This window comes from Hippopotamus amphibius, chromosome 10 (assembly GCF_030028045.1).
Source record: "Hippopotamus amphibius kiboko isolate mHipAmp2 chromosome 10, mHipAmp2.hap2, whole genome shotgun sequence".
In the NCBI taxonomy this organism is placed as follows: Eukaryota; Metazoa; Chordata; class Mammalia; order Artiodactyla; family Hippopotamidae; genus Hippopotamus; species Hippopotamus amphibius.
In genome coordinates this window covers 29,696,809-29,719,193 of record NC_080195.1, presented here as the reverse complement: position 1 = coordinate 29,719,193, position 22,385 = coordinate 29,696,809, and the positions used below count along the sequence as shown (strand labels likewise).

At 43.9% G+C, this 22,385-nt stretch overlaps 1 protein-coding gene across 1 annotated transcript; it reads right to left on the bottom strand.

Annotated features, from left to right (window-relative positions):
• Nucleotides 1-2,998: 2,998 nt before the first annotated feature.
• Nucleotides 2,999-20,555, bottom strand: LETM2 (leucine zipper and EF-hand containing transmembrane protein 2). The gene is made up of 11 exons (XM_057697262.1): nt 20,481-20,555; nt 19,373-19,453; nt 16,204-16,636; nt 15,423-15,566; nt 11,671-11,808; nt 11,054-11,254; nt 9,853-9,972; nt 7,448-7,561; nt 5,320-5,412; nt 4,909-5,010; nt 2,999-4,283 (listed from the first exon to the last, which is right to left on the bottom strand). The coding sequence occupies exons 2-11, from the start codon at nt 19,417-19,419 to the stop codon at nt 4,230-4,232; spliced, it is 1,446 nt and encodes a 481-aa protein (XP_057553245.1). The 5' UTR covers nt 19,420-19,453; nt 20,481-20,555; the 3' UTR covers nt 2,999-4,229.
• Nucleotides 20,556-22,385: the final 1,830 nt, after the last annotated feature.

Sequence of the window (22,385 nt, the reverse complement as noted above, 5' to 3'; positions counted from 1 at the left end):
TTTTTACACGGGCTGTGTGACACGGGAGGGAACGTCAGCTGCAAAGGAGCAAGGCTGACGGGCTCTGGGGCTGTCTGTCCAGAGGGCACGGTGTGTTCTCCGTGGTCCCCCCGGCTCTTCCCCTCAGGTCCTGCACCGAGGCCTCCGGGCAAGCCCCCTAGCTCTGCGATGCTTTTGGAAAGGCAGGAAAAGAGGACGGCTGTGTGATGGGCAGGGAGAGAGGCGCTGGGCCCAGGGCCAGGCCCCGCCGCCACCTGCACCACACACCGTTTCCTTGGGGTAAACAGTGGGGCCGGGGAGGGGTGTGAAGGTCAGACAGGGAGCTGGGGACCGACCTTAGAAGAGCCCAGGGGTAGAGCAAAAGTGGTGAAGGGGCAGGCCTGCGGGCCCTCAGGACCCAGGTGTGCGGCTCCCCCACTGTGCAGGTGTGGTTCTGCCCCTGCTTCCCTGCGAGGGAGGACTGGATACCTAAGCGGAGCTTTACATTCAGGCCCCTTGCTCACATTTCTCACCTCCCAGCTTATTCTGTGTCTGCGACCCCCCTCCCACTCCATTCTTCCTGAATTTGTGTGCTCAGACTGCATGTGTTGGGACTGTCACACGTCTTGCCTTCCTATAGCTCTTGCTGTAGAAACTCCACCTCAGCCCTCAGGAAAGGGAAAACACGCTCTGAATGTGTGTGTTTTGGCTGCTTGGAAATTTTCTCCCTCTGCCACCTGCTGGTTAGCACGGCCCACCCCGGGTGGGTCCTGGCTCCTTGGAACCTTAGTTACTCAGCCTACTGGTACTCAGTCTCTACCCCCAAAGCTTGCTCTTCGTTGGATTCCCTTTGAGGGCAAAAGCAAGCCCAGCACGCTTTCGTTTCTGCCTGGAGAATGGGACTGCTCCTGAAGTTTCCATTCTGTGCTATTGGCAGCTGCAGTGCTGGCCACTGTCATCCTCCTGGGTCACTCTGTGAATATGCAACTGTCAACATATAATTTGTGCTTATGTTTAAAGAAGGCATACCTTGGCGCACAGAGCCAGGAAATGAATTTTAGCTCTTAAAACCATTTGCTGGACATCTTCTAGTGGTGCCTTTCCTTGTAAAATAGGGGTGATAATTTCTGCCCACGGGTGTGTGAATGGATGGATGATCTTTTACAAAGGGCTTTATGTGCCTTCGGGAGAGGTGCTAGGAAATAGGAGGCACGGTTATTAGAACAGTGATGTCCTTGCTGTTACTACTCAAATCACCCATGAATTTCCCAAGAGACCGAGCCGACTGTCAAATAAAAGATAGTGAAATTGACCTGAGAGACAATGAAATGGCCATTTTACTTAGATGACCAGATTGGGTCTCCTGAGGAAAGGAATCCAGTTTATCTAATGAAGATGTCGTGCTGTCAAGGCACTGAGTCTGTCTGGTTTCCTGAGGGTTGAAAGATTAGGGCCTGGGGTCGCCACCACATCGATCAATGCTGCCTTCCCGCCCTTTCTAATTGCCACAGCTGGGGAGCATCAGTCCCCCGGCACCGCTAATGTACTGTATTGATCTCAGGTAAGTAAGATTGAACCTCAGCTGGAAAAAAACCTGTCTCAGTGACAGTGAAGCCGCTGTATTTATCAGCCGCCACTGGGAGGAGCCAACAGGCCAAAGTCTCAGGCAACATCAGTGTGCCCGTTGGCTTTCAGGTCCCATCCATCTGAGCTTATCCACAGGTGTGCACTCGTGGTGACCGGGAAATCTTTTGTCTAGGTTTTAACATTATAGCGCATGTATTCGATATCACCACTGTGACCTGTAATGACTGAAATACAGAATTAGACATGGCACAGTGCAGGCCCTCACTTGTCAGATGCCACCAACACCTTTCTGTTGGAGCAGAATTCTCAGTGTGTGAGACAAGGGCTGAGTCTGACATCACCGCTGAGGCTGGGCTTTAGAAAATGATTAAAGCTATACTCTGAGATTATTAGCAGCTGGTACAGTCACGGTGTGTGCATCTGTGGGGAAGAGTAGAGAGCGGGGAAAAGAGACAGGCTTCCATTCCCTCAGCTGCTAAGAGCCACGTTGGCAGGAGCCTGGGTGGTCAGGAACACTCCACTGGGGCAAGTTCTCTCCAGGTTGGTACTTAATCGTATTTAGGGCTATTTATGCTGTATTGCCTCCCAGATGCCTGTACTGGTGCATGGAAGTGATACATTTGCTGCACACCCCAACTAGAGGTTTAAGTGTCTCTTGTTCCTCCAGGAGGGCTGGAGGGCTGGGGTAGGTTAAGTATGGTGTCTCGAGCTGATCATGTACATCTCTTCCCAACTCTGTGTTGTTCCGTGACCTCCTATTGGTAACTTGAAAATCAGCCTTGTGGAAGTATTTACATCACTAGAATCTGCAAATGCTACAAATCAGGGCTCCCCCACAACCGTGCCCCCCCACCAGAGTTGGGTGGTAATATTTTATTTTTGGCCACGCCGCATGGCATGTGGGATCTTAGTTCCAGAGTCAGGGATCGTACCTGCGCCCCCTGCAGTGGAAGGGTGGAGTCCTAACCACTGGACCGAACCAGGGAAGTCCCAGTTGTTAATCATTTATCAGAACACCACTAGCTCGGTTTCAGCATCTAACAATCATGGGGACTGCCAGCCAAGTGCTCTCGGTGATGAAACAGAGAAACAACCTTGACCTCTCTGAGGACTATCAGAAGAAGGGGAGGAGAGGTGTATCAAGTGTCTTAGATGCCGGTTTATGAAGCAAAAATGGGTGAAGTCCAACTGATGTCCGAAGTGACCAGGGGCCCCTTGACCTAACCAGTCCCAGTCTGCTCACGGGGAAAGTCAGAAAGAGCCGTAGAGCAGCCCAGCAGCACCCACGAGGCGTCCAGCTGAAACGGGTGAGCAAGTGACCCAGCTGACCCCTTCCTCACGTGCAACACTTGAAATGTGAGCTCATTAAAATAAACACCCATCATCTTAAGAATGGGAAAATTTATTGTGGATCACCTTCCGAGGCCAGTGGTGAGATCCCCAGAAGGCTGCACAGTGGGGATTCGTCATAGGACCCCTCGGCAGGACAAGGTGAGGCTTGTCCTCTGGCGGAGAGGAGGTTTGGGAAGCATCTTACAGTGCGTTTCTTTGCCGCGAAGGGCTGATGACATTCCTCATTTAGGTGATCCCAGGCTGGGAGATTTGTATTTTCCTTGGTTCCATCTACTCCCATCTAACTGCTTTCAATTTCACAGCAAGTAAAGAAATCTAATTTCATCACCCGCAGCTGAAATACCTCTTCCCTTCTAAGCACTCCCCAAGGGAAGAAGGCTGGTGGTCAGCTGCATGGCGATCTATTTATCATGTTAAGTTTTTCCAGTATGGACAATACTGAAGACACCCCCCATAAATATCTAAACATAATACTTGTTACTGGGTAGCGTAGGGATCACATCAGACTCTTAACAACCCCTATGACTAACAGATAGTCTTGTTTGTGAAAGACAAACAGACGAGAAAAACACACACCCAGCACAAATGGTTAAGTCTTAAACCCTTAATTATGTTTCCTAGCAAATGGCGGCTAATGGAAGCCATATGTGCTGGAAGAGTGGCGGCCTCCCACATGCCTGCAACCTCTGCGGGCCCGCAAGGGGCTGTCTCAGAACAGCCAGGCGGCAGCCAAGTCTTTTTGATTGCCAGTCTGCTGAGCTCCCCGTTTTCTTCTCCAAGAAGCTTTTTCTTTGTATCCAGGAAGACCTAACTGAGGAGTTCTATCCATTACGTCTCAGAAGGTACTTTGTTCCCAGGGCACGGTTCCTACTCATGGGTCCCTCTGAAAAAGTTGGTCAGGCACTCTCACAATCACTGGCTTGGGAGTTTCCCAAGTTCTCACCCGGGTTAGCAAACCAGAGGAGACAAGGTATCTAAGGCACCAAGCTGATTCCATCATGCAAAAAATGTCCTCCCTTAAAGGACATGAAGCTGTTCAGAAACTACATGGCGGGTGGGCCTTACACAAGGTCCGGTGGGATAACCTACTGCTACAGAGGAAGTGGACTTTGCAAATTATAGTTTTCCAAATGGTCTGAACTTGTTCTTGCCGCTGACATCATCTGAGTGGTTACAAAGCCCCAAGGACTAAACGGCTGATCTTCTATCTCAAACCAGACACGGGTGGTTGTAGCTGGGACGTCCCTGATGGATGCCATTGCCGAGGGCAGGAAGCCAGAAGAGAGGGCGCTCCATCCTCCATGAGTCCCTTATGCTCCATTCGAACTAGCCTTGTTATTCTGGGTTATCTTCTGTGATTCTGCCTGGAGTGTTGGGGTACAAAACATAAGGACTTTAGGGACTGGTCACAGTGAGAAAGAAGACATGCAAACAAGGCCTTGGATTTAAAAAATCTGGGTGTTGACTGGTTCTCTCTGGTCCTCAGGAGTCAGCAGAGCCGCGCCACAGCTCAACTCTCCCGTGACCCTCTACTGTTTACTGCGTCAGGCTTTCTGCTCTCACCCCCAAATGGGAAAAGTGGATAGATAAGTAATTTCTTATTTACATGCACTTCTCCTAAAATTTAAATTGCTTTCCTGCTAGTATTTCCTGACATCTGAAGCCTGTGTGAAATACACAACATATGGGAACTATTTCCATCTGGCACAACAGAAAATAAGAATCTGCCTATATTGTAATTAGCTTCTAGACTTAACATGTTTAGGTCTGATCCACGATTGTGTTTGTTGATAATTTTTTTTTCACGTTTGGATCACTGAGTTTTTTAAAAAATGTAGTGGTTATAAGATGACTAAAGTTCAGCCTACAGCTTCCTGTTCGGAAGAGAGGGAGAGAGGGTGTGGTGTTTTGCAACAGGTAGAATTCTAGATTCTCACTGTGCTTAAAAGTAACTAGAGGGAAAGGGTTTTGTTTTTTTTAGAAACTTACAGCTTCCTTAGCAGATGTGATGGCTCCTTTAGGTAATGAAACAGGCTTTGATGGTGTTGTGGGTGATGTTGGAACAGGCGGCAGCCGTATCAGTTCTTCATCCTTCAACATCAGAGCTGAGAGTTGGGTTACTGACTTACTACAAAAGGCGTATTGGATCTACAGTCACATTGCCATGACTACCCGGAGCTTGAAACAACTACTTCACATCTGGCACAAGTCTCAACAGGCAAAATCTGGAACCTAAATATATAGCCAGATGCTGAACTTTCTTAGAAACAGATCAAGCAGTACCAAAAAATATTCTGTATTACAGAACACCACTGTATTGACATTCAGTTTCATTCAGGCAATGAAAAATAGAGAAATTAACTTATTTTCACTTAATCAAATGAAAAATAATCGTCTAACCTTAGTTCCCTTCAGCTGAAGTGCTAAACCCACAGTGTTCGCTTTAGATTCAGGGGATGTGGGTAATCCCATGGGAATGTCCGTCTTTGGAGCCTAGGGAGAGAAATGTTTTATATAAACTAAGCCTTCTGTTCTTCCTGAAACTCAAACACTTCTATGGTAGTCAGTACTTTCTAGCACAATTTGCTTTCCGCTAAATCCCTGACTTCCCTTATAAGTAAGGTATAAAGTACATGTCCCTGAAAGAGCAACTTAGTATTATTTATCTTTTGAGTTGTGAGCATCCTAGATACAAAAGTTGCACTCTAATTAGATTCTGGTATTTAATATCCACCGTTATTAACAAGCAACTGATTTGCCAATTCTGATCCCATTCTCACTCTCAAAAAAACCCACAAAAGTTGCCATTTCTCATTTACCCATCAGTTTCTAATAGCATTGACATAACAGTCAAAACTGACATCTTTACCATTTTTGGTGTCTAATAATAAATGATAAACGTGTCTGATTTATTCAGATGGTAGATGCTGCTTAATTTTCCTGCAACACCAGGAAAATGGAGGGAGGGAGTGGTATTTTAGAAGAAGTAGCTCACCTGGCTTCAACAATTACATTAACTAGATTTGAAAAGTAAATATATCACTGCTCTTCGGAAGTAATTTATTCAGGTACTTTGGAGGGAAAAGGGCTACATATATCCAAAACTATAGTATTTTCAGCTTGATATCTCTCAGTTCTCTACTGAACCTAGCATGCTACTTGTTTCCATTTTGTATATTTGGAGAATAGAAGTTTAAAAGCGTGGATTCAAAAAACAACAATAAAATGCCTAGGAGCTTGTCCTTAATTCTTAGGTCTTTCTTCACCATTCCTGAAAGCAACATCTGGATCAAGAGTTTATGCCCCTCTAGAATAATTTGGGAAATGAAATTTAGCTCTGAGACATTTTGCTACTCCACAAGTTCTTTGCTACTGAAGAGCAGTCTAAAAATGACAATAGCTGGTCTGTCTCAAAGAATGTGTAAGAACCCTGTTAGAAAGTGGTTTATGTTCTAGAGTTGCTCCTAGTCTCCCTAGAATCCTTTTGGACAAAGCCCAAATCCAGATTAGTCTCTGGGAATATGAAAAGGGAAAGCAATATGGTATTTCCTGAAGTACATTTTTCATGCTGGACACTATCATTTTTGTTGGCTTGGCCAAGGTGTCAAGAGTGTAACTAAGATTCAAAACGACTGGACCTCACTCCAAAGTACTTAGTTCAATCTACTTAGCTACATGTGCAGCATCTTCTATCATGGGCCCTCCTTTCTCACCGATGCAGGTTGTGAGTGAGACATGAAGCCACAAACTAGGGAAGTGAGAGGCCATTTTCTGATGGACCCAAAGCAAGATGCTCTGGTGATTGAGCCAGTCCTGGGTTCTTCAGTAGAATACCAGGAGAAAAAAAGGCTGCTGAGTTAAAGGCAATAAAATATGATTACGGGAAAGAGGTGAAGGAAGACACACACAAAAAATGTTTATATTCTAGATTGGCCATTCACTGCTTAAAAATTAATAGGAATCTGGGGACTTTCCTGGCTATCCAGTGGTTAAGAGTTCACCTTCCATTGCAGGGGGTGCTGGTTCGATCCCTGGTCAGGGAGCTAAGATCCCATATGCCTCGTGGCCAAAAAAATGAAAACATAAAACAGAAGCAATCTTGTAGCAAATTCAATTAAGACTTTAAAAATGGTTCACATCCAAAAAAATCTTTCAAAAATTTAATAGGAATCTGGACAAACGAAATAGACATGAAAGAATAGGAACCATTCAGTCTCAAAGAAGAAAGAATGGGGCGGGGGGGGGGGGGGAAGCCCGCTTTAAAGGCTGGATACTTAAGGAGAAAGAATAAACCGGACTCCTATTAAGATTCCTAAATCAAATAAGACTCCTAAAGACAGTAACAGCTCTATAGCTAGAGGTGGTTTGAGTGATTTTCATTTTCTTAAAGGAAATTTTTAAAGCCACTTGGGCCAAATTCCAAAAGATATGGCAAAAGAAATGCCTACTTTGACTGTAAGAGGGAAATAGAGGTTTATGGAGAGGTCCCAGTCACAGGGCCTGGATTCCCCACCGACCCAGGACTCACCTCCCCACTGAGCGGTATCTCAATCGGCTTTGGCTTCACATCTATCAGGTAGAAGGTTCGGGACAGGAGCAAAAGAGAAGGAGGGACATTCTCCTTCAGGTGGAGGTCCTGCCACTGGAGAACGGGAGAGGTGAAACATGACAGTCACAGAACGGGAGAGCTGGACATGACCCACCATCATCTCCTCTTCCCTGGTCTTGTAGCCCCCAGGCGCACGCCGAGTGCTAAGGGCAGAATGAGGACAGGGACATGCCTCCTGGCTTCTGTACCAGTGCTTGGGCCCTGCAGCCCCCTCACTCTCACAGTCGGAGAGGGAGGTTCAATTAAATTCTCAAACCAATTGTGGATCAAAGGAGCTAAGTATCTTCTCTTCAGTAAGAAGTAGATAACGTGAAAGAATACATCAGCCTCACTCGTGACCAAAGGAATTAACATTAGAATGAGATGTAATTTTTCAAGTTCCAAACTGGCAAAACTGATAGATAGACAGAGATAGATAATACATGCACGAGAGACAAAACTCAAAAGGTAAATCACCCTATTCTCTAGCTACCCTATTTCCCTCCCTGGAAGCAACCACTGGAACCAGTTCCTGATACAATCTTCCAGAGATACCCTATGCATATGCAAATATATATTCATATGTTTATCTTTACCCCAAGGGTGACATGCACACTGTTTTGTCCTTCACTTTCTTTCACTGAAATATCTTGGAAATTGATTCATACCAGTAGATGTGGAACTGCCTCCTTTTTAAACATCTGTAAAGGATTCCATTGTATGGAAATGCCATAATTTATTGATTATTCTGGTAATGAATTTCAGGCTGTCTTCAACCTTTTGCTATCATACATGGTACTGCAATGGATAATCTTGTAGACACAGCATTTTATACATGTGCGAGAATATAGGATAAATTCCTAAAACTGAAATTTCTAGGTCAAAGGAAACACATTTTTGAATTCTGAAAGCTGTTGTCAAACCTCCATGGAGGATTTTACCCACAGTGCTTGAGTGTCTCCCGCCCTCCCCGACACCGTGCGTCACCAAACTCTTCCCTTTCCCAACCTAACAGGTGAATGTGGAATCTCATAGTTTTATCTTTTTGTGAAGTGAAGATGTTTCAGAAGTTTATCCTTTTTAGCTTTTCCTTTCTATGAAATGTCAGCCATCTCCTAACAGGATTTTTGGAAGAATAATAATACGTAGTGCTGAGTATTGTACCGTTGGCTTAGTAGTCTCCCTCCCTTTAAGTGGGATTGTAAAATGATACATCCTTTCAAGGAAACAATTTGACAGTATGAAGTCACTTGATACTCGTGTTCAGAAAATAAATGATGGTTAAGTACCCCTCTGCAAACATGCTCACCTTCTAACCAGAGCAAGTCCGACATGGAAGAGGAAACAGCTCCCTGACGTGGCTCAGAGTCACACTAGTGGCTTCCATTCCCAGGCAATTTCTGTACCCTCCATGGCCCTTTTCACAGTTACGGGAACGAGGATGTTAACAGGAGTTATTCCTTTGTTTTAAAGCATTGACGCCCTTGGTTAAAATCCATTAGTTGAGAGAGAGTATGTTATCTCAGGGGAAATCTGTTACAAAGCTAACACTTGACACTGGTGCAGGGCACGAATTGCGAAAGCAGCCCCAGCTGAGCCACCAGCCAGGTGTCGCCCTCCAGGTGGATTCACACAGATGACAGGCCTTCTACTGGAGCTTTTGCCCAGGCCCTTATAATACCCGAAGGAGGCACAATTTGAAGGTGGCCCCAAGATTCCCAGTCCCTTGTGTACCTACACTTTCTCCCAGTTATTCAATTAAACACTAATCTAAGTGCTGCCTTGAAGGGATTTTGCAGATAAAATCCAAGTCCCAAGTCAGCTGACCTCAAATAGGAAGATTATCCAGGTAGGTCTTGCCTAATCATGTGAGACTTTAGGTCGGGAGCTAGAGATTGTGTGAGACGTTCACTGCTGGCTTTGCAGATGGAGGGGCCTCTGGGGCTGAGAGTAGCCCGGGGCTGGGAGCCAGGGAGGAAACAGGGCCCTCACTCCCACAGCTGCAAGGAACGAAATTCAGCCAACACATTGAATGAGCTTGGAAGTGGAGTCTCCCCGACGGCCCGCAGAAAGGAAGACAGCCTGCACTTCTGACCTGCAGAGCGTGAGCCCATCTGCGGGTGTTGCCCTGAGCTCTGAGTTTGTGATGGTTTGCGAAGCAATAGAGAACTCTTTCATAGAGTACCGTGTCTCTGTTAAAAATAAATCCAGCTTCCTCACAGGCCCACGGCTCAACTAAATAAGGCAGATTAGGTAAGACGGCAAAGCGGAAATCACAAAGCGAGGTCCGCAGATGGGAGGGGAGAGAGTTCCAGGGAAGAGGGCCCAGGGAAGCTGCTACTTGCCTCTGTGAGCTGCTGTCTCAGCTGCTCCTCAGTGAGACCCAGTGATCGCATCCCTCGGGCCCTGCAGGCCGCCTGCAGCTCTGACACGCTCAGAGCACTCACCCCTTCCTTGGCAATGACCTGAAAGAAACGTCAGGCATGGTATCGGATCCTTCGGTTCCAATGTCACCTAATCCCTAAATTCCAGCAAATCGGGGCAAACGCAGAATCTGCTGCTTTACCACCTTGTCCCCTGCGCTGACTGCTGCAGAGGCCAGACGCTTCATAAAGCAAGGTGACTTTGGGAGGTGCAGCGGTTCAGGTGAAGGCAATCCTGCCAACAGGTATGGATAAGAGCAGACGTTTACAGAACGCCTCGACTGCCTGTCCCCAAGGTAATTCTCTCCGCTCTTGCGTTGCCTTTCGCCTGGCTGTGACAGCTCTACTCCACTTCCCTTTCGTGGCAGCTTTAAGACTCATGAGAAAAATATCCCACTTGAAAAGCTTTCAATGTACCATTTGTTGTACATCCCGGCAGTGTTCCTCCCCCCTCCCCCCCAGGAACGGCACGAACTCCCTGGTCTGCAAAACTCCCTCAATAAATAACTTAACACAGTTTCTGCTTGGTATGACCCCAAACTATGGTACTTCTGGGACCAGTATTGCTTATTCCAAAGTTCTGAAAGCAACCACGGACATCTAAATGGGGCCGGTGGGATCCTGCCTTCTCAGTTCTGGGAATCCGGCTCCCTCAGGCAGAATGCCTTTAAAGCAGCTGATTCAGATTCAAGAAACATTCTTTCCACTTTTTAAGGACTCTAATTAGCAGTTACAGTCCAAATGGTGCCCCTGTTCCAGAAGAGGCCGAGGTCCTGCCTTTCCTCCCTGTTTTCCTTTGCTACCCCTTCTTACCAGGCTGACTCACCCAACTCCGCAGGAGGGAAGCAGAGGGGATCTACTAGGTTGCTGTTCCTTCCCAGCAGATCCTACCTGCTTTAGTCCCAGCTGAGACATCCAAGCTACTAACGGCTCACGAGCACCTTCTCAAGAATACGAGAGACAACTCCTAAAGTGAGTAATCAAGGTTCAGGTTGTCCGTGGTTGTTTAAACCACTCATTCTGTCAGAACCACCAGCAGAAGACACTGCACTTCATCACAAAGCCACCCTAAGACAGTCCCCAAGGCCTGGCTAATTCCCAATAGCTGTAGTTCACCTCTTACTTCATCATCTGCTTTTATAGACTTCAGCTTCATCAGGAGCTGGAAGCGGAGCAGATTGTTGGTTCCAAAGGACTGCAGTTCCAGCAGTTTGCAAAGGGCCACCAGCTGAGGTCGATCAAGGTGCTCCAAGGTCAGCTGATCCTCAAAGAGTTTGGAAAAACGAACTATTTCCTTTGTGCTGGGCTTGTGGCCTGTCTGGACCTGGGCAGTGGGACAAAGGGGCTAAATTAAAACATAATTCCTACTTAACGGAATCTTCCCTGTAGACTGTGTGAAAGACACCAAAGCATTTATGGATTCTATCTTATGTCTGGGAGTGGCTCTGTGTTACAAAGAGGAGTAAAAAAAAAAAAAAAAAATCTGTTGGCAGTCAGCCTAAATCAGTTGAAAAATAAGGCGTAGTTCAAAATTTGAATCTCATTCTACTGTTCTTTCCAAGAAGTTAACAACATCTTCAACACATCAATGCCTTTAAGATAGGTTTTTCTGCAAACTCCCATAAAGCTTTGCAATATTGTATCTCTGTAACTTAGGTAGTTGCCAATCCAGAGGTTAAGAACAATTTGGAAGCCCCATGATGACATGAAATTGTTTGGTTTTATATGAAAGACCGACACCTGTTTGACGTAGGATGAGAACTGGGTGGAGGCGTCCCCCAGCTGCGCCCTGTTCCTCCTGGCCATTTCTGTAATCGTTTCTTGAAGGAATTTTGCTAGTTCCAATTTTGCAGCCATTTTCTTTTTCTGTTTTTCTTCCTTCATAATAGAAGAGGAAGAAGTTAAAGTTAATCCTTCATGATTACAACTTGGTAGATAAATATGAGAGAAAAATAACTGTGGCTTTGTGGTTGGTCATCCCTATTTCATCTATGACTATGATCTTCAGACCTATTTGAAGGAATTCTGTGAGAACCAGAGCAAATTAAAAAGTAGCCTCAATTTGCAATTTTTCTTCTTAATGTTACCATTTATTTCTCACCAATACAATGATCATAAATATCTGATAGATCTAAAATGTCTCCTCAATGGAAGCCTTTGTCACTTTACAATAAGATACATACTATCTCTCAACCAGGTGCAAACCATGTGGGCCACTGGTCAAGCCAACGCCTGGTCTGAGTGGCCCCAGATTTTGCTTGGGCCACAAACTAAAGAAAACTAGGAAATTAACTCTAAGCTAAAGTAGCTTACAAGTTAAGAAGAAAACAGAATTAATTACAAGACAATGAGTTAAGTGTTATAACAGATATGAACAAAGCACTACATAAAAGAGAATTAAATGTATATTCTTAAGACACGATGTTGACCAGTATTTCTAAATCCTTGTTCATTATCAGAGATGCAGTGTGGTAGTATTTTCAAAATAGCCATGGTCAGGGTGGATAGAGAGGAACAGGAATATGTGTGTGTGTGTGTGTGTGTGTGTGTATACACACATACACAGAGAGAGATACATATGTATAGATATATAGATATATAGAGATATTTTCCCCCTTAAGTTGCCAAAAAGATTCTAATAATCAGCCAATCATAGCAATCACTGATTTTTTTAGAAAGATCTTAAAAGAATCAGCCTCCACATTACACAATGGCAATACCATCATCAAACTCCATTTAGCCATCCATTTCATTCATCAGTATCCATCCACCCATTTATTTATTAAGCATCCACCATGTGCTAGGTGCTGGGATAAAATGAGCAAAAACAAATAAGAGTTCCTTCCCTCATGGAACTCTAGTCCCTCATGGACTAGATCTAATGGGAGAGACAACCCATTATCGACTAATGATAATTCAGTAATTCCACAAATTACTGTAAAAGTATACCAGATAAGCACCACGAAAGAGAAGTGTATGGGCCTGTGACCTGGGGTAAACAGAAAGCTAGGGGCCCTCACGCTCACACTCACACTCACTCTCGTCCCTCTGCTCACGGAACAAAGCAAAGAAAGTATTTTCTAAGACTGTGGCCGTGATGTGTGTACATGTATGTTTGGGGAATGAGCAGTGTTTAGGAAAGAGGAATATTTATATAAATCACTTCCTCATCCCCCCCATCTTCCTACACTCACTAATGCATTCCTTGGAATCCCATGGTATTAATTCTAGAGCCCGATTACTTTAAATGTAAGTAAACTAAACCACTGTCAGGCAATTGAATATTGCAATTTGATTCTACCCCTTAAATCTGTCTCAAATCTACCTTCAAGCTTGTATTTCTGATGCAACTTTTATAATTCATGTTTGTCATCTCTCTCTTGTGCTACTGCAATAACATTCCGGCTGATTTTCCTCTCTTGGCTCTGCCCTCTTTAATCCTTCTTGCCAGCAAGTTATTTTTCTAAAATACAGCTCTAATCATGGTTGATTAGATTATTTAGATTGACCTAAAATAGAGATTACTATTTTTCTCACCGCTGCTTACACTCACCTTCCATTACACTGTCAAAGTCTAAATTCCTTAGGGTGGTAGATGCTTTCCAACCTGACTCCAACACATCACGTTTGTCTCATTTTCTCCCACCCATCCCCTTATACTCCCTGCTCCAACCACAAAGAACCAGTCAGTGGTCTCTGATTCCGTCATACTCTTCTACACTGTTAAGCCATCTTAAGTGCTCTTCCTTCTAGGCAGAATGCCTTTCAAACAGCATGGTAAAATTCTCCTACTCTTTAAGTCTCAGGTCCATGGTTACTGTTTCTGTGAAACATTTCCCAGTCTGATTTAAAAGTTGCCCTCTTTGTCCTCTCAAAGTGTTGTGTCCGCGCCTTCATCTATCTGTCTGGCAGTGGCACAGGTGGAGAGGATGAAGGAGCTGCCTCAGTTGTCCAGCCCTTCACCTTCACAGTGGCCATCAAAGGAGGACACCCTCTTCCCAGGGACTACTCACAAGCACTAAAGGGTCTGTTTGGCTGAATAAATCATGCCTGTTGTTCAACTAGTCACTGCAGTAACAGTTGATTTTTGTTTTCTTTATTTTTTAATGGTTAAAAAGCTAAAACTGGGACTTTCCTGGTGGTGCAGTGGTTAAGAATCCACCTGCAGGGGACACGGGTTTGATGCCTGGTCTGGGAAGATCCCACATGCCACAGAGCAACTAAGCCCACGTGCCACAACTACTGAGCCTGTGCTCTAGAGCCCATGAGCCACAACTATTGAGCCCACGTGCCACAACTACTGAAGCCCACGTGCCTAGAGCTTATGCTCCACAACAAGAAAAGCCACACCAATGAGGAGCCCGCACACCACAATGAAGAGTAGCCCCCACTCGCCACAACTAGAGAAAGTCCATGTGCAGCAATGAAGACGTAACACAGCCAATAAAAAAATAAATCCAATAAATAAATAAATAAATGAATTTATTTTTTAAAAAGTGGGCAAAATATGTGAACAGACATCTCCCCAAAGATGACACAATGGATGGCAAACAAGCATATGTCAGGGAATTGAAATTAAATAAGAATGAGATACCATTACACACCAATTAGAATAGCTAATAGTCAAAGCACTGACAGCACTAAATGCTGATGAAGATGTAGAGCCACAGGAACTCTCATTGCTTGCTGGTGGGGATGCAGAATGGTATAGCTACCCTGGAAGACAGTTTGGCTATTTCTTACGAAACTAAATATAGTCTTACCATACAATCCAACAACTGCTCACCTAGGTATTTACCCAAATGAGCTGAAAGCTTGTGCCCACGCAAAAACCTGCACATGACTATTTACAACAGCTTTATTGATAATTGCCAAAAATGGGATGCAACTAAGATGTCCTTCAAATAGATGAATGGATAAACAGTGGTACATCCATATGATGGAATATTATACAGTGATAGAAAGAAATGAGCCATGAAAAGACATGGAGGAACCTTAAATGTATCTTCTAAGTGAAAGAAGCCAGTCTGAGAAGGCTACACACTGTATGATTCCAATTACACGATATTTTGGAAAAAGCAGAACTGTAGAGAGAGTAAAAAGATCAGTGATTGCCCCGGGTTGGGGGAAGAGGGAAGAGGGGAAAAAGGTGGAGCACAGGGGCTTTTTAGGGCAGGGGAACTATTCTGTATGATACTGTGATAGTGGATACATGACATTATGTATTTTTCGAAACCCATCAAACTGTACAACACAAAGCGTGAACTCTAATGTAACATATGGGATTTAATTAATACTGATGTATAGATATTGGTTCCTCGATTGTACCAAATGTACCACACGAATGCAAGAAGTTAATAATGGGGGAAATAGCAGGGGAAGGGAGGTATCTGGGGACCTCTGTACTTTCTGTTCAACTTTTCTGTAAAACTTAAAATCAGCTCTAAAACACTGTCTATTAATTTTTTAAAAAGTTTAAAAATGCTACATACCTTTTTGGATTCGCTTTCAAAAGTTGATGGCAACATGTCTGGGAAGAGTTTCAGAAACACTGGCAATGAGAATTCCATGAAGGGGACAATGAGGAACACCATGAATGGGACCAGGCGGAATAAATCCGCACACGTTCTCAGCAGCTAAAGGATTAAACGGATATGCAAATATTCATGACTGTAGGGCACGCCAAAAATAAAAACAAACGTCTGCCTCAGTTCTTAAAGTGTTAAAAAAAACCCAAGACAGATTTTCTGCAGCTGTTAATAAAATGGAAAGGCCAGATTTGCCTCTGTACCATATCTCTGAAGTAACATTTATGGGATATCTTCAAGGAAATCTCTGACAATCAAAACATATTACTGGCGTCTCTGAGCTTTCATCTAAGTTAGGGGTCCATACTTTAATAACACGGTCTCTGTTAAAATTGGTTTTTCAAATGCATATAATTAATATATTAACAGCAGTTTCTACTCCAGATGCACAGATCAAACTTGAAGCCTCTCAACTCCCTGGAGTAATTAGAAAACATAGTTATAACCATTCCGTGGGCAAATATACACACACTTTAAGAACCTTGCCTAAAGTTGTACAGCAAGTCAGTTGCAGACAAGTAAGAAACTCTGGTTCTCACCATAAGTTACTACTCCTACTCTGGGTTTTTTTTTTTTTTTTTTTTCTGGGATTTTTAAGATGAACTTTGAGTGGAAATTAAAAGTTGGTTCCCAAAGAGTTCATTTTAACTTTACATTTCCTTTCTCAAATATGATTCTTGCCTACCCTTCGTCTCTCTCGTCTGGTCAGCACCTGTCCGTGCAACAGCCTCCAAACCATTCTGGCAGCAACTTTGGTGTCAATCCAAAGCAAATAGAATCCATTGTAATAATATTTGAGTTCATCCATAATTATTTGTCTATAAGATCGCTTTTCTTCCTTAATCTTCATGCCAGTCTCTTCTCTTGGCTGAGGGCTTGGTACCTGTGGCTTCTTGGTGGTTTGCTCCAGCTGAGGTTTACCAGGGACCTCCTGCAGCCAATAAGTAGATGTGTGCAGCTTTTGTATTATTCTAGTCCTTAAGTGAAGTACTTTATTGCCTGTCTGACTAGGATAGGAGTATTTGCTTCCATAGTTCTTTGTATATGTTTTCTTTAAACGGGAATCTGGCGAGTGAAGAAGTGCAAATGATGGGGAGGAAGAAGAGCTGGTAGGGAATCTGGAATAAAGAGCAACATCCTTGAGTTGAGCACATACTATTACAAAACAAAAAATTAAAGAAATAGATATTTTATCTGGTAAAAATAAAAGAATCGTTTTTAAGCCTGCATTGTAAAAGCAGATTATGTTCGTGAATGAATGAAATGTAACTGTCTAGCCCAGTTGAAGAATAGTATGCTTTATGGGTGAATGATATACTCTAAGAGAAATATAAATAAGTTAATTCCTAAGAATAATTGCTGTATTACAAGTTAGAAACTGTCTATTTAAAAAGCAAACATTTTTTCACCTGGGATTATGTTTGAAAGTTTTGTCTCTATTATCATAGAGCAGGTGGAACACTTGTGTCTTGAGCTACTCTACAGGAATGCTGTTTGAGCAAAACATTTCATGGTCCCTGAGGGAATTAACCAATCACATAACACTGCTTTGTCTGTGCAGTGCCCAGGAGTCCCCTCCAAATGAAAGGGCCTTATAGCTGAAATGCCCTTCACATAAGATTCCTAAAGTATGGTAGGAACAAGGATTAGAATTGGGCTCCCCAGCTACGGATCTCTACATTCTAGTCTTGCAACAACTCACAATCTTCAGCTAAACTGGCACATCAGATTGTTTAAAAGTAAAAATCAGACCCAGCTAGGCAAAGAAAGTTTCTGGCAAAGAGACTTCTTTTGGCAAAAATGTGGCTTGTTCCATTCTTTCAGACAATTTTTGAAGCATGCCAAGATACAGCACTTTTTGAGTGGCGGAAAAGGAAAATGTACAACATGTCTGGCATGTAGTAAGTTCTCAGTGAATATTATTTGGAATAAATAAGTGATAACAGACCCTACTAGGGCAGGTACATGCCCTAGGATTGATTTGTTTACCAGCCATTTTACTCCTTTTTACATCTGAGAGCCTCATGTAACATTCATCAATTACAGAGGTGTGACTCTAAAGCCATTATGTCGTGTATCTTACCTGTTCTACAATTCTACAAAATTACTCAGCCTGAGTTCTAAAGCGTATAGAAAAACTGGGGTGAGTTTTAAATGCATTCAGTGCAATCCCCATCAAATTACCAATGGCATTTTTCACAGAACTAGAACAAGAAATGTTACGATTTGTATGGAAACGCAAAAGACCCTGAACAGCCAAAGCAATCTTGAGAAGGAAAGGTGGAGTTGGTGGAATCAGGCTTTCTGACTTCAGGCTACACTACAAGGCTACAGTGATCAAGGCAGTATGGTACTGGCACAAAAACAGAAATATAGTTCAATGGAACAGAATAGAAAGCCCAGAGATAAACTATGGTCAACTAATCTACAACAAAGGAGGCAAGGATATACAATGGAGAAAAGGCAGCCTCTTCAGTAAGTGGTGCTGGGAAAACTGGACAGCTACATGTAAAAGAATGAAATTAGAACACTTCCTAACACCATACACAAAACTAAACTCAAAATGGATAAAAGACCTAAATGTAAGGCCAGACACTATAAAACTCCTGGAGGAAAACATAGGAAGAACACTCTTCAATGTAAATAACAGCAAGATCTTTTTTAATCCACCCCCTAGAATAATGGAAATAAAAACAGAAATAAATAAGTGGGACCTAATGAAACTTCAAAGCTTCTACACAGCAAAGGAAACTATAAGCAAGACGAAAAGACAACCTTTACAATGGGAAAAAATATTTGCAAACGAGTCAACAGACAAAGGAGTAATCTCCAAAATATATAAACAGTTCATCCAGCTCAATATCAGAAAACAAACTACAAAAACAAAACAAAACAAAACAAAAAAAACAAACTACCCAATCAAAAAATGGGCAGAAGACCTAAATAGGCATTTCTCCAAAGAAGACATACGGATAGCCAAGAGGCACATGAAAAGCTGCTCAACATCACTAATTATTAGAGAAATGCAAATCAAAACTACAATGAGGTATCACCTCACACCTGTTAGAATGGGCATCATCAGAAAATCTACAAACAGTAAATGCTGGAGAGGGTGTGGAGAAAAGGGAACGCTCTTGCACTGCTGGTGGGAATGTAAATTGATACAGCCACTATGGAAAACAGTATGGAGGTTCCTTGCAAAACTAAAAATAGAACTATCATATGACCCAGCAATCCCACTGCTGGGCATATACCCAGAGAACACCATCATTCAAAAAGACACATGCACTCCAATGTTCATTGCAGCACTATTTACAATAGCCAGGACATGGAAGCAACCTACATGTCCATCAACAGATGAATGGATAAAAAAGATGTGGTATATACAACTCAGCTGTAAAAAGCAATGAAACTGGGATATTTGTAGAGACATGGATGGACCTAGAGACTGTCATACAGAGTGAAGTGAGTCAGAGAGAGAAAAACAAATATCGTATATTAACACACATAAGTGGAATACAGAAAAATGGTACAAATCAACGGGTCTGCAAGGCAGAAATAGAGACACAGATGTAGAGAACAAACATATGGACACCAAGTGGGGAAAGCAGGTAGGGTTGGGGGGGAATGAACTGGGAGATTGGGATACCAAATTGTACACTCTAAATATATGCAGTTTATTGTATGTTAACTGTATCTTAATAAAAGTTCTTAAAAAAAAAGTCAGCTTCCTAAAAACCAACACAGTCAAAACCAACAAAGCTTTAATTGTGTGCTAAGCCTATCCTTTTACATGTTTTCCATCTAGAAGAATAAAGTTTATATTGGGGGAAGGAGGGAATTTCAAGGCTTACCTTGCTCGGACAATAGCTGAGACTGTTTTATAAGTGTAGAAGGCCATATTTATATTTCTCTCAACAAGTCAACATAGGGACCTAGGCAGAAGGAGTAAGTAAACAATTCAGTACTTTAAAAACGCATCGATTATACAGATATCAGGATCTACGTGTTTTTAACTATTGCAAGGGTAGAAAATTTGCATATTCTATTCAAGGTGTAAAATCTTCACGTTCATTTCCAACAATCATGAATAATACTTTCTTAGCCTTGAATCAGCGAGAGCCTTAGTATCTCACAGTGTCAACTCTGCTTTCCTGCCGCTGGGAAAGGAGTACCAGTCCCTCCTAGACGGAAACCTCAACCACAGAGCTGACATTTTGAACAAGAATTCAAATGATACTTCGGAACATCTGAACCCAGACCAAGGGCGGGAGGTCCCCTGCTGGAGGAAGACCAGACCAGACCAGACCCGATCCGGCGGTTAATCCGCCCTCGGGCCCTGGGCACTCGCCGCCGGGACTGTGGGCAACTACTTCCCGGGGGGCGGGGCCGGGCGGCGGCTGGGGCGGGGCCGGGGCGTGGCCGGGCGGCGAGCCCCGCCTGCGCTTCCGCGCCGCCACGCCCGCTCGCTGGGGCCCCAGGCTGCTCCGGTTACCTTTGCCTCTGATTCTCGACGGCACGGGGGCAAAACGCACCCTCGGCCTCCCCGGCCAGTGGCTTTGGTGCGCGTTGTGTGTTGGTGGACTGTGTTTGCTGTGATGGGGTCTGGGGGCGTGGGGTCTTTGTTTTTTGGAGCGGGGGTGGTGCAGGCGGGGAGAATACGGGCCTTGGCGATACAGATTTATGGAAGGAAGGCGAGGAGAATCGGGGCGCAGGCTACGGAAAAGAAATGAGGAAGCGAAGAACGGAAGGAGAGGGGATGGAGGCTGAGTCCCAAAGCTGGGGCGCGGCCCGGGGGCCGAGGTCAGGGGCTGTGGAAAGCGCGGGGTGGAGCCTGGAAGCTGTCGGGAAAGCTGGGCGCTGATGGGGGGAGCAGGATGCGGAGAGAGCGGGCTCCGGAGGAAAAGAGGCAGGCGCGGTCCACCACGTAACAGCCTGAGGACTCGGCCCGCCCACCCCTACCTCCTCCGGCCGGCTCCCCGGAACGGCTGCCTCAGTCCTCCAGTGCCTTCCCAATCCCCCTCCTCCCGCAGCTCCCGCAGCTAGAAGGGCCCGAAGCCAAGTCTCTATGGCTCCACCTCGTTCCTCAGCCGTGACGTCACCCTGAGTGACGACACCACCCACCAATGAGCGCTCGGATTCTGGGGAGCAAGGGCGTCCTTCGCAGTGGCAGCCCCGGGGACAGCAAGGTCTGGTTCCCACCCGCGAAATGACTCCTCTACTGGCTTTAAGGAGTGTCTATGCTGGGGGGCTCAACACTGATGTTTTTCTGCCTGTTCACATTCTGTAGGCTGCGGATTCACAGTCCCCCCCGCAGACAAAACAAAACAAAAACCCTCCTTGAAGGCTGAATTAAAGAAGATCTTACCCTACCAGTCGCGTAATATGCCTGATAGTCGCCATGGTGACCATCTGGGAGTCACCAATTACATCACTGTGATATATTCCCCCACCTTCCAACTCCGCAACTGCGGGCGGGGAAAGCAGTGGGGGGAGGGAGAGGCAGAAAGGGCGGGAATGGTGAGGAAAACATCCCCCTCCTATCTCCAGGGCCAAAGACGAGTGCTATGAAATCTTCACCTGCAAATCTGAATTCCACTGAAGAAAATTGCTTTATAAATGTCCTCTTACCGATATTGCTTATGTTCAATAGTTTGTGAATTCTCAAATAACATTTAAAATGTGTATTATAATAGCTGTGCAATGACACTGACACTGCAGGCTTGGGGGCACTTCAGTTCCTAGGATGGGGAACTGAGCCATCTTGCAAAGTGAAAGATCCAGAAGTGTTCTCGCTCCCCAGTTATCTCTACCCATCCATTTTATCTGGCTCTAGAAGGAAAACAAAATTTTGGTGGCTCTACTTTAACACCAGACAGGAAGGAATTGCTTTCACATGGAGAATACCTGTCTTAACATGTGACTGACCACAGACCTTACTCATCTGGGCTGCACATTTGTAAGAATAAAAGATGGCGGGTATAAAATTTTATTATTTTTTAATGCAGAGTGCTTTTAATCCACAGAGCATTTTTCAGCTAATAACCAAATAGATCAACTGTTACATAGGCAAAACTTTTCAGTTTGGCCACTAGAGGGCCCTTTGTGCATGTCTGATACCCAAGTTTCCACAAAAAGGCTTCACTTCACGTTCTACATTTACTAGAATTAACAAAATCTACAAAGCTTTGGTCTTTTTACCTTTCCTTTCCTGAAAATTCCCGATGGTAAATTTTGAACTCTATAAGGCTAGGTAGGTATAATTTTCACATTAATTTCATAAACTAACCACTGCACTATCATGTACATGTACTTTTCTGGAAAATATCTTAAAAGATGCAAAAATATTCCACTCAGTTCCCTGGGAGACATTTTATACCAGGAAATATTCTTTTTTTTTTTTCAGGAAGTATTCTTATTCATGCATTGTATTCATTTACAACCAGGCACAGTGAAAATCATTAAGTATTCATAAACCAGATGAACGATTCCAAGCTTAGTATTTGAAAGATGAGCTAGATTTTCTAACCATGGCCATATGTCTGCAATCCCATTTTAACAAGGGAAGGGTTAAGAATCTTTCTTATTGAAATCCATTGGTTCAAAGCAACGTCTGCCTTCTGCTTTCAGGCCTGGTGATTTTTTTCACTTTCAGGATGAGTGATTTATCATGTAATGAGTTTCTTAATATACTCTTCAGAAGAGAAACAAAAAAAATTTTTTTCTCCCTAACCTTGGCCCTGAAAATTGTGTTAGATTGCTTTCTTAATGAACTATTTGTTCACTTTCCATGAAGAAGAGAAAGCATGTTTTGAACCTCATAAAATGTTAGATGCTAAAAATGTAAATTATTATTTTTTATGGTCA